General features: G+C 40.4%; 3 protein-coding genes across 3 annotated transcripts; 2 read left to right on the top strand and 1 right to left on the bottom strand.

The window, feature by feature from the left end:
- The first annotated feature begins 662 nt into the window (after positions 1–662).
- fam113 (family with sequence similarity 113) lies at positions 663–5094 on the top strand. The gene is made up of 9 exons (XM_027013999.2): positions 663–680; positions 1094–1172; positions 1268–1347; positions 2515–2747; positions 2944–3094; positions 3179–3422; positions 4109–4171; positions 4356–4481; positions 4943–5094. The coding sequence occupies exons 1-9, from the start codon at positions 663–665 to the stop codon at positions 5092–5094; spliced, it is 1146 nt and encodes a 381-aa protein (XP_026869800.2).
- cskmt (citrate synthase lysine methyltransferase) lies at positions 4364–6813 on the bottom strand. The gene is made up of 2 exons (XM_027013965.3): positions 6647–6813; positions 4364–6427 (listed from the first exon to the last, which is right to left on the bottom strand). Exons 1-2 carry the CDS (start codon positions 6726–6728, stop codon positions 5754–5756), a joined length of 756 nt encoding a protein of 251 aa, XP_026869766.2. The 5' UTR covers positions 6729–6813; the 3' UTR covers positions 4364–5753.
- On the top strand, positions 6766–11806 carry otub1b (OTU deubiquitinase, ubiquitin aldehyde binding 1b). Its single transcript, XM_027013966.3, has 7 exons — positions 6766–6892; positions 7777–7838; positions 10103–10201; positions 10344–10462; positions 10678–10762; positions 10900–11094; positions 11274–11806. The coding sequence occupies exons 1-7, from the start codon at positions 6850–6852 to the stop codon at positions 11469–11471; spliced, it is 801 nt and encodes a 266-aa protein (XP_026869767.1). The 5' UTR covers positions 6766–6849; the 3' UTR covers positions 11472–11806.
- Positions 11807–11950: the final 144 nt, after the last annotated feature.

The raw sequence follows: 11950 nt of genomic DNA, 5'->3' as shown, positions 1-11950 counted from the left end.
TTTTTTTTTTTTTAAGCCAATCATAAACTTTGTTTTTCAATCCAAAACTATGGCTATGCTCGAAATAGCCTACTACATACTGTATTCTGCGAACTGCACTCAGTATATACTGTATACTGCATACTGATCTCGGTAATAGTACGCAGTATAGTATCTAGTTTGCGACAAACGGAAACCATACTACGGGGCTGACATGAACCTTTGGGGATTCCGACACCTGGTGAAAGGCCATGTTCGCAATACATACTATCTGACTAGGCCCCAAATTAGCATGTCCTATGCAGTATGCGACCCAAAGGATTTTTTTTTTCCAGCACGCAAAAGATACCTGGTTGATGTGAACCAAGAAGAAAACAATAGACCCTTCAGAATGAGAACCATTGTCGCGAAAAAAATAGGTCTTTAAAAAAAAAAATCTTGAAACTAGTTACATATTGAAATCATATTGAAAAGAACTGACACGTCCAAGACGCATCTAGTGGATATTAGATGTGATTTTCAATGAACAGCTAGTTAAGCAAATATTAAGATTGAGACAAAAGATTGAAGACCGGCAAGACTGACGCCTGGTGGTAGGCCGGTGAGAAGAAGCGAGCATCCACGTCTTCATAGGCGCAAAAGCGAAGGGTCACGTCGCGTTTCAGGTTGACCACTGATTAATAATGAAGGTTATGGTCGCGGTCAGTTTGCATGCAGACGGGAGAATCCTAAAGTTGTTTAGCTAACAAATAATCCTCCTCCGACATCATTAATCACAGAGATTTGCTAGCAAGCGGGCTGTATCTCGTAGCGTTAAATAATTTTTTGGAGGATTAATATCACGTTCACCCGAAGTGACGAGAAGAGATCTCATCTGCATGAAAACCAATAGGCCTGTTCTTATATATATAATAGCACGGCATTACACCAATGAATCTTATAACCTATCTGACTTTGTAGAGATTTACTGCCAATGGTATTTTAAAGGTGGGAGTTGGTTAAACAGCTGAACACATTAGCCAGCTTCAAAATTACACTAGATACCCTACCTAGCTACTTTAGTTGGCCTGCTAACTGATTATCTACATTCAATTAGCTAGCTGGCTACTAAGAGGACATAATGAGGAATATCACTCATCGTCAAGCTAGACAGCTCCTCCACAACAAATTTGTTGTTGTGCTTGGGGATTCAAGTGAGTATAAAAAATACATTATGACTATCCCATTTATATTAATATTGAGAAGGTACCACTGACTGGTAATGTGCAATTCTTGATTTGTCCTCAAGTTCAGAGGTCTGTGTACAAAGACTTGGTGTTGCTTTTGCAGAAGGACTCGTATCTGACTTTGTCCCAACTCAAAAGTAAGGTATGCCCTTCCAGTCAACTTGTTTTTACTTGAAAACGTTTGCAGATCTGAATACCATGACTGTGGTAGGTATGCAGTCTGTAGTGTTCAGGCCTGGAAACATATAGGTTACTAGATTTTTCACCAAGCAAAAACAGTTCATAATCTGTCTACCTGGAGATATTCATAATTGTAGTAAAGTACACAATTAGTTCTTTGAAGTACCACTTTGCTGGCATAGCTGATGAAGGTACTGCTGTCTGAAATGTTCAGTTTCTCTGGAAAGTCTGTACTTTTAATAAAATTTTGAATATCTGCACATCTCTTACACTGCAGTTGCATACCTGAACTCTTCTTCAGATGTGTGTATCTGTCTGACTGACTGAAATTACAGTGAACTACACAATGTTTCCATAGAAATGGCTAATTTATGTTATATATGTGTCTGTGTATTACAAACACAATTATTCAAATCAATAGATGTTTAAATCACAATTTGTTCAATGGGGCTCTAAAGTTCCAAGAGTGTAGATGAGATATTTGTCCTTAAGTCTCCTCATTTCATTGTTTCCATAGCAAAACCTGGCAATGCAAACAGAACACCATTCACACAGTCAATTACCATTAAAACGCCTCATCTTTGGAAACCACAAATCCTTAATTCTGATGGTCCATATTTGTTCAACAAAATGATCCGCAGGGTCTCTCCTGTATCTCCTGCAAGATACGCAATCTATGGTACATTCAGGAAACCAATAGACGTCTTCTGCTGTGACGTATCGCGTGACAACAGTTGACCTTTCCGGCTGGTTGTTTTAGAGACTGTGTTAATACATTTACATGTAGCTCATCGAGAATCACTTCAGAATACAGTTCTACAGTTATTGTTTGTCTGTAAGAGATTAGTGGAGGATTCTTAAAAAGAGTCTGCTTCATCCTCGGTCTACACTAGGAGCTTTTGAATCCCATGGAATGAATGTTGCAATTTCTACATCTACTGTTTTGAATATAAGTTGTTTCACCGCTGAGATCTTTGTTTGTACGTTCATGAAGACATCTGTCCAAAAATAGTGCACTCACTATGATCAAACAAGGTGAAAGCACAGAAGTGTAAATGTCCTGATCACACCTAGTCTTTAAAGAGGTAATAATAACTAACTGCTGTTCCTCTGTCATGGTTTTCATTAGGGAGAGTTGTCTTTTGAACAAGACAGCCTAGTAGAGGGTGGAAGGCTAGGTCACATGACTAATGGCACAGAGTACCGAGAGGTGCGTCAGTACCGCTCAGACCACCACCTGGTCCGATTTTACTTCATCACGCGAGTTTTCTCCCACTACATGGAAAGCATCCTTGCTGATTTCAAGCGGGAGCTGAAACCAGATGTGGTAATAGTCAACTCCTGTGTCTGGGATGTGTCAAGGTAACGGTGTTAAGATTGTAGATGTGCTGTGTAAGCTTATACATAATATTGCCTTAAAGGACTAAAGAAATAAAAGTCCTGTTCGGGGGGAAAAAAAATGCTTCAAGCTTATTTGTTGTTACTCTACATAACTGATGTAGAAAATGATGACTTGCATTCTGTTCATGTCGAATGTCTCTTCCATTTTGGTGGTCAGATACAACCGTAAGTGGGTCAAGGAGTACAAGGAGAACCTGAATAAGTTTTTTTGGCAGATGAAGACTATTCTACCAGAGGAAAGTCTCATAATGTGGAACATGACCATGCCACTGGGCAAGAAGATAGTAGGTGGCTTTCTGGTACCAGAGGTGGGTATCTTGTGTCCACCTGTGTAGTGACTGTTTCAGCATGGGTAAGGTTATTTAGTTGGATCCTTTCACCTGCCGACCCAGATTGAGCATGTAGGCCCAGCGCTACGCTACGACGTGATCGAGGCCAACTTCTACAGTGCCACGCTGGCCGATGCGTACGGCCTAGACGTTCTCGACCTGCACTTCCTGTTTCGCTTTAGCCTCCACCACCGCATGAAGGACGGGGTTCACTGGAACGCCGTGGCACACCGCCAGATCACATGTCTGCTACTTTCTCATGCCGCCCAGGCCTGGGGTGTGGAGCTGCCCAAGCCCCCAGCCACGGGTGAGTACAACACCGCTCCACCTACACCTTGCGCCTGCTCTGAGACACCTTCCTAAATACAGGTGTTTTGTATTAAGCTAAACTGTGTTAAATTCAGCTCTAATTCGGCACCAGCACTGTATGCTCCAGCTTGACAGTACAGGTAATCAGCTTTCCTCTTACAAAAACGTGCACACTAACTGAACAGAATTTCATTTGCAGGAACTGGTTTGTAGTGGGTTTATGTTGTTGTTCTTTCTCTCTCTTTACCTTTTCATGGCTAAATTTATTTTAGACCAAAGTAAGCTGCTGAATTATACCAAGACTCCATATAAGAGTGGATATAGGACAGCAGACTACCCAGCAGATTTTGGCCATTACAGAGGTAATACTAATCACCGGAAAATGGGCTTCACAGAACATTGTTCTAAAAATTAAATGCAGTTCCAGTTCTTAAGGTCAAATGGGCTCAGTTGGGATGTCTGAACACAATGCAGTCTCATTAAACTAGCATGAGTGGACCCTGATGACTACAAACAGGAGCACATCTGTTACGTCTGGGTCATGTTTTGTATTGTAAATGTCCTGTAACAGCAGCACTGATCCCATGTTGCTGTTATAAAAAGGTCCTTGGAATTGAGGCTAACAATAATGAGTGTATATTTATGAATTAGATATTTTAAGAATATCTACCTTTCCACCTGTAGGCCTGTATAGGGACAGAAGGTATGGTAACCCTCAAATAGAGCCTAATGACTCCAGCTACACAGGTAAGTCAACAGCCACTTGTAATGTAATGTAATTCTAATTAGTGATATGAATTCAGCTGAAGTTACATAAATGGTACGAGATGCATGTTTCACAGTAATGCACAATGTATGAAAGTTTGCAAAACATAAAACGTTTTAATCTTTGGAGAATGTAGAGTTCATTTCTAAAATGTAATTTTTTCAGGTCCTATGTGGCAGGAGCTCCGGCCGTATGAAGGCATTGGGCCACATTTTTATGAAGACGGCTTTTCTACACTCGCTCACTTCAGCGCTGGTTACTTGAGCTCTGACAATGTTGAGGGAAACAATGGTAAGATATAAATTTATTGCATTTACTGTCACTACATTTGTGATGTACTTCACCAGATTTTCAGACAACCTGAAAACAAAACGTATCTTTTTTTCCCCATCCATTGTATATGATTGATCAGTATTCATAAATATAAATTTTCTTTAACCTTTCATCAAAATGTAGCTTCTACCAACTTCTAAAAATTTTTTTGATTGTTGGCTACATCTCCAAGGCTAGGTGAATGGGGAAAATAATACTGAACAATAATATTTTAGCATGATTTCACAGTTCAGTCAAATTCCAATTGATGAATCAAGTCCCGATATTGCCCGATTCATTTACTTATACATCATGCTCTAGAAGTAAAATGCGTCAGGATGTTCTTTCCCATTGTCTTTTAAGGGTTTGTTGTAATGACCTATGTAATGTTCTGTTTGAGGGACATATTAACATACATTTCTCATTTCTCCATATTTAAGGTGGCAACAATAGCCTGCCTCGTCCTAATGGCAAACCTGTGTCTGCTGCCCCCTCCTGGCCAGGGAGTAAGTTTGTGATGAAGAAAAAACACAGAAAACGACAGCATAACCCATATACTCGGCAGAAGCCAAAACCTCTCAATGGATACTGAAAGCAGCCAAAGGTTTATTTTTTCGAGGGGTAACGTGGTGGTTTAGATGTTGTCCCGAAGAACCCACATAGAATTTCACTAATTGTGAATATTATTGGGATGCAAACCTTTAAACCGATGTTCTTTGGTTTGAGGTAAACTGTAAAAAGTGTTATCCATTCATTATGTGTGCCAAAGAAGGAGAGGGGAGTTTTGTAGTTAGCACTCAATTTCTTAATCATTTCAGGCTATTCTTGGTGTTAATTTATATGAATGGCATTTACATTCTATTTACATTTACATAGCATAACACCCATTTTGTATTATATACAACTCCTTGATGTTCCAGTTTATTTCAGATGCATGCCAGCACACTTTGGACACAATACCAGCCATTATAGACCCCATTACAATACTGTACTTGATTATCCTTGCTATGATCTCAGGGTTTCTTTCTTTTAAATCATGACAAAGTTGTGTAGTCATGGTACTTCATCTGTAATGCAAGCATTAAAAATTGATTTTATGCAGATGTCATGAGGACTTGCTTTGCGCATACGTGGGGTCAAGAAAGGTTCAAACAATGATACTCTTCAATAGTCATCTGATGTTCTGAATGATGGAATAAACCACAAGACATGTTTCGCTTGTTCAAGTAGAATATACTGTAATATTCGGTGTCAGTGCTGATTCACAGAAGGGGATATATGATAGCAAAAATATGTGACCCCTCTTAACTCCCCCACTTCCCACAGCCCTACGTCAACTGCCACTTCCGAATCTTGACTCTCCATTTCCAGCCAGAGCAGCCGGGCATCGGGATCTTCATCTGAGAACTGGAGCAGGCTCCCTGATGGTCTCAGCACCTTCAGGCACTGTTTTAGAATCTGACCAGCCTTCGCTTGCCCCATTTTGGACCTCACCAGAGCATCTGTTGTACCCTTGTCTACTATCAGAGCCAGGCTCCTGGGCCCAAAGTATCCTTCTAGTTCTGTGCAATCCATTTCTCGGAAGACGACTGTTGAGGACGGGTTGCGGGGCTGTGGTAACGTGCTCCCAACGTGTTCCTGCATCAGTCGCACTGCCACTGGGGAAATGTCAGCACATGTGACATTCACAGCGGACTGTGAGTGAGTATATATGCAAGGCCCCATGGCAGAGGTGCCACAGCCAATGTCCAGAACATGCAATGGTGAATTAGTATTGCATGTGGTCTGCACCAGAGGCAGGATGTATTCTTTGACAGAGTCGAAGCCAAAGAACCATTCAAAATTCTTGAAATTCCCTTTTCTGTTATTTTCTGTATAAAACCTGTCCCATGTTACTTTCTTGTCCATGTTTTCAATTAGGTCATCTGTGGATGTAGATGCATTTTAGTGTCTACGTTTCACATTTTTTTTTGCATTAACACTTGAATAAAAAATGTATCCAAAATAACGTTCGCACATTGTATATGTAAATATTCTTCCAGGTAACGGGGTAAATCGCTAGACCCCCAGCTACCAACGTAGCGAGCTAACTGTCTAAGTCAGCAGTCAATCTTTGAAATAAAGAAATAAAATTGTCAACTAACTTGTCAAACTAGTATGATGCCATCGCTGGGCTGCCTTTTTTTGAGACCTCATCAGGGATGAAATCCTGCGTAAACTCATCATCGTAACACACTCGAGGGAAAAACGATGACACTGCGTGTGTTGTGTACTGCAGAACGAAACTGACCCGGAAGTATAGAAAATACCACGAGGGGAGGGGGGGAAGCAGAACCCAAAATCCAAGATGGCGGACGAGCAGCAGGAAACATCACAGGGAGAGATGGAGAGTGAGTGCAGTGACATTGTCTCTTAAATAATAACACAAAAGTCCGCTGACAGGGGCCCGCAGTAACGGGCCTTCGAGGTCCGCGTTTTAAGCTTTATATTGTGTGTGTGTTTTTTTAAATACCTGTCCTAGAAGTAATATGTCTCTTTAGTCGGGTGGGCCGTGCTGCAACTTGAGAGGAAAGAAAGGACCGGGGGAGGCCCTTGTTCATTAGCTGGCTAACGAAGAGAGCATTTACGTGCATGTCCCTTCACGCAGAGAAGGATTTATATGGCACAGCGAAACGTTAGTGGCGCGCTTGCTGGTTTTGCATGTTGTCCTCTCTGTGGCGGCTGTCAAACTCGTAGATAAGGCAGCTGTTAGTCTCCTGGTTCATAAATCCTAGCTAGCAAACGTAAAAAGAAAGGTTACCAGTGCGTTGTTTTTATACCGACCAAGCTGGCGGCTCTTTAAATTCGTTACACCGTTTATATATTGGTTTCTAAACTTTGCTACGAATAATCACCGAGCTGCTATTATTGTTTGCTAGCATCCCTGTTACTAACTTGGATGAAGTAGGCCCAGTTGTTGCAGCCTTTCCCCAAGTTGTAGATATCATTATAAACAATGCAAGTAATCACTGTGGGTCATTCCAATCAGGAGAGGAAGAAAGTAAAATTTGGTGTACAAACAACTTGTAATTTAAGCATTTAATATTTAGCCATAATTGTTTATTTATATATTAGAACAATGTAATTAATTAAAAATAATTCTTCTTTTTAACCATTGGTTTGGAAAAGTTGCCTTATTTCTGGTTGGGCCTTTTCACTACATTATGAACAACTAGAAGTGCCCCAGTTTATGATCATTGTAAGATTCTTTTACTGAGAACGTCTGTTCCTCTAGGTGTGAACTGCCTCGCCTACGACGAGGCTATCATGGCACAGCAGGACCGAATTCAGCAAGAAGTAAGTTGGGACCATATCAAGTTCAAGATTTTATTCTGTATTGTACGTTTGGTTCATGTGATTGCTAGTTACTGGTTTGCCCTTAGTTATAATATCTGTGAAGAGATTTCATCGCTGTCAGTTTTCTTTTTTTTTTGTAATGTATTTCCATATTTTTCTGTGTTTGCTTTACCCTAGTCTAACAGATTTTTTGATTACTTGATTTTGTTGCTGAAACCTTGAAGCATGTTTTAAGAATACAATCAGTTTACTCAGGCTGTTGCTCCTTCACTTATGACATTTTCATAGATCTTGCATGTCCTCCTTTATTTGTGATCCAATTTGGAGGGATGGCCTGCTTTCATAAAAATGACTGCTTTAGTGGAGCTCGAAGGGACAGATAATGTCTTAAAAACTTGCTCTTTAGATCAGACCTTTGATTAGATCCACTTTATTGTTGTATTTTGAAACACAGGTAACCAAAACCTAAGTCTATGATGAGACAGTTTCAATGCCTTGAGTTATCACATTTGGAGGAGGACTGAACTGCCTTGTATTTTCAGAGATGACAAATCTTCAGCTAATTCTAGATTTTCAGTTTATGGGAATGCTTTTTGCGCATGAAGAGTCCGAAGTGGAATTTCTTGTCTGTTTGGATTCTGGGCTGAGCCTTATAGAAACAGAAGGTGAAACATTTGAAATGGGTGAATACTTTCTAGCCATTGTACAAACAGCTCCACCCATCAAAACAGTGCTCTTACAAATTTGCTGCAGAGACAAACCTGTTGGTAGTAATCCATACTGACAAAACAAATTTGCTGATTCACCCTGGCAAACGAGTGTTTAAGTGGAGAGAAGGGCTGCAAAATATATAGTTTCTTATTTGCATTTTTGGCCTTTCTAATATTGGCACCATAACCTGTGAATGAGCTTTTAAAAAATCATTACATTTTATATTGTCTGCTGTGAGCATTTTGATAAACCGCAGGTGTTTTTAATAAGGGCTCTATGGTTCTTGTTAATAACCAGAATAATTATTATGTTACCTTGTTCTGCAAGATCCCAAAGGTATTCTGGATTCACGTCTGGTAGCTGAATGCCACTGAAATATCATGAATTCATAGTCATGGAACCAGCCTTGAGCTATGTGACCTATAGTGTCATCATGCTGGAAATAGCCATTATAAGATGGGTAAATTGTGGCCATTAGGGGAATGCACATGTCCAGCAATACTTAAGACAGGCTGTGACAATCAAATGCTCATTTGGTATTGGGTGAACCCAGAGTTTGCTAACATTTCCCCCACGACCAGACTGCCACCATCAGCCTGGATTATCCATTGATTCCATGCTGTTTATGCCTAATTCTGACCCTACAGTCTACATGTCACAGTGAAATGTAAGATTCATCGGACCAGACAACAGTTTTCTAAGCTTCAGATGTCAAATCTTGATGAGCTCTTGCCCATTGTAGCCTCAGATTCTGTTCTTGGCTGGCAGGAGTGGAACCTTATCTGGTCTGTTGCTGTCATAGCCCATTCATTTTAAGGTTTGACATGATGTACATTCTTGTATGCTTTTGGGCTTGACACTCTTCTAAACAGTGGTTATTTGAGTTAACATAGCTTTCCTGTCAGCTCCATCCAGCCTGGCCGTTCTCCTCGCAGCAATGCGTTTCCACCCACACATGTGCTGCTTATTGTATGTTTTTTGTTTTTCTGACAGTTCTGTATAAACTCGACTGTTGTGCATGACGTTCCCAAGAGATTAGAGGATTCTAAAATGCACAGACCAGCTCTTCTGACTCTAACAGTCAAGTTACCCAGGCCTGTTTTTTGCCATTATTAATTGTTTGAATAAATGAATGAATGGAAGGTAGGTTGGTTGGTTTATACAGCACCTTTCAAGGAACTCAAGGTTATAGCTTTAATGGAAGCTCTTGACCTTTCTGTTTTTATACATTGCACTGTTGACCTGTGATTTTAAGGATTAAACTAATGAGCGTATCTGCAGGTTTTCCTGTGTATAGCATGTAGTGTATACAGCATGTATAGCAATGTATTTAGCTCCAGTTGACACTCTTAACTGAATGGCAATGTACTTTGCATTGAAAAATGACGTGAAAGTCATGTCGCCTTTTTTGGCATGTGCATCTGCTGAAAATTCTACTCACAATGAAGCTGTGACTTAATGCTAATATTTTATCCTATTCCCCTGTTATTGTTTGTGAGGAGTTACACTGTTGTATGTACTCTCATAGTTGGTCTGTGTGTATTTTTGGACAGATAGCCACCAGTAACCCATTAGTGTCAGATAGACAGGATCTGTCTGTGCTACATGGAGAGTATGCTGAAGAAGATACCATCTACCAACTCAAGATTAAGGTGAATGGCTTTAGTTAATCTGGCATTCCATGTGTGCACCGAAATGTATTTATAGTTCTTGTTTCCCTGCATTTTTTGTCAGGTTGCTGTATTAAAATAAAAACTGGTATGATATTCTCTAAATATGATGGACCTTCTGTAGGATCTTCACAAAAAATACTCGTATATCCGGAAGACACGACCCGATGGGAACTGTTTCTACAGAGCTTTTGGCTTCTCACATTTGGAGTCACTGCTTGATGACAGCAAAGAGCTTCAGAAGTAAAGCTTGAGTGTTTTGATTTGTCTCAATGCTTAAATCCTTTGTTTAGTAACCCAGGCACGAAAATAACTGGGACTACTGTGAATATATATTGATCTATTTCTTGATGCATACTAACTGAAAATGTACAATAATCATTGTAGTAGTAACTTTAATGTCTTGTTCAGATGTTCAAAAGGTTGGATGACAGTCCTGATGATAATGCTAATCTTAGGTTTAAAGCAGTAGCAGCAAAGAGCAAACTGGACCTTGTTAACCAGGGCTTCACTGAGTTCACTATCGAAGACTTTCACAACACAGTGAGTTGGAACAATAAGAATTCCTGCCACTGCATTACAATACCTTTCAATATAACTCCCAAATGTATATGCGGGCATATATGTTGTGTTAAAGCTAATATTGCTTTTGCTTATTGCTGCACTCTCGTTGCTGTTAGTTCATGGACCTCATTGAGCTGTGTGAAAAGCAACCAGCTCTCGCAGAGCTGCTGGGCAGTTTTAATGACCAGAGTGTGTCAGATTACGTGGTGGTGTACTTGAGGCTGCTCACGTCCGGTTACCTGCAGAGAGAGCACACCTTCTTCCATCACTTCATAGAGGGAGGACGCTCCGTCAAAGAATTCTGCCAGCAGGTTAGAAATGGTGGAAAGCACGGCCAATTTGATGGCCAACTCCAAGATTGTAACTTGAGGAATTTAATGATCTTAAACATACAACACCTGCCTCCCAAAGCCCAATTGACATGATGCTTAAGGTAAAAGTGACTGCTTACATCCGTTAATGCTCAATGGCTCATGTAAATGTTTTCCAGGAGGTGGAGCCAATGTCCAAAGAAAGTGACCACATCCACATCATTGCCTTAGCACAGGCATTGAATGTGCCCATCCTGGTGGAGTATATGGACCGAGGGGAGGGAGGAACAGTTAACCATCATGTATTCCCAGAGGGCAGTGAGCCACGCATCTTCCTCCTCTACCGACCAGGCCACTATGACATCCTGTACAAATAAAGTCCCCCTTTGGGCTCATTATACCAACACCTGAGAAAACGGCCATGATTATTCATGCATCTGTGTGATGGCTGTTACCATCCTATTACAGAACATACAATGAACCATTCTGCTCAGTAAACTTTCCCTGTACCCCCCTTCCCCCCAAAGCACCTATTGAATTAAAACTACCAAAAAAAAAAAAAAAAAGGAAAAAAAAATGGGCAAGGAATTCAGCATTAGGGTTGTACAGTTTTTTCTTTTGTGGTTGTAAATGTTATCAACTTGCTTTTAGTTAGTGTTTTTGCTTTGTTACACTGAGTTACTTGAGTTTTATTAAAGGGATTTTCACCTTGTGTTACACACTTCCTTTGTAGCAAAGCTAAACAACGCTTCTGTAACTTTTTTTTTTTTTTTGCTTTGCAAAACACATTGCAGTCTTTGGGCACAAAGTATGATGGGAATGGAAATCTCAAGCCAGCTCTGCCATCAAACAAATT

Source organism: Electrophorus electricus, chromosome 13 (assembly GCF_041902795.1).
Source record: "Electrophorus electricus isolate QZ-2024a chromosome 13, ASM4190279v1, whole genome shotgun sequence".
In the NCBI taxonomy this organism is placed as follows: Eukaryota; Metazoa; Chordata; class Actinopteri; order Gymnotiformes; family Gymnotidae; genus Electrophorus; species Electrophorus electricus.
This window is presented reverse-complemented; position numbering and strand designations above follow the sequence as displayed.

Excerpts from the sequence above, each read along its gene's own strand:
- fam113 (XM_027013999.2), top strand. Across the intron at positions 1,173-1,267 it reads TGTTGTGCTTGGGGATTCAA|TTCAGAGGTCTGTGTACAAA; the intron begins GTGAGTATAAAA and ends TTTGTCCTCAAG. Across the intron at positions 1,348-2,514 it reads TGTCCCAACTCAAAAGTAAG|GGAGAGTTGTCTTTTGAACA; the intron begins GTATGCCCTTCC and ends GGTTTTCATTAG.
- cskmt (XM_027013965.3), bottom strand. The coding sequence starts at position 6,728 with ATGATGAGTTTACGCAGGATTTCATCCCTGATGAGGTCTCAAAAAAAG. Across the intron at positions 6,428-6,646 it reads GCATCATACTAGTTTGACAA|ATGACCTAATTGAAAACATG; the intron begins GTTAGTTGACAA and ends CTACATCCACAG.
- otub1b (XM_027013966.3), top strand. The coding sequence starts at position 6,850 with ATGGCGGACGAGCAGCAGGAAACATCACAGGGAGAGATGGAGA. Across the intron at positions 10,763-10,899 it reads TCGAAGACTTTCACAACACA|TTCATGGACCTCATTGAGCT; the intron begins GTGAGTTGGAAC and ends CGTTGCTGTTAG. Across the intron at positions 11,095-11,273 it reads TCAAAGAATTCTGCCAGCAG|GAGGTGGAGCCAATGTCCAA; the intron begins GTTAGAAATGGT and ends AATGTTTTCCAG.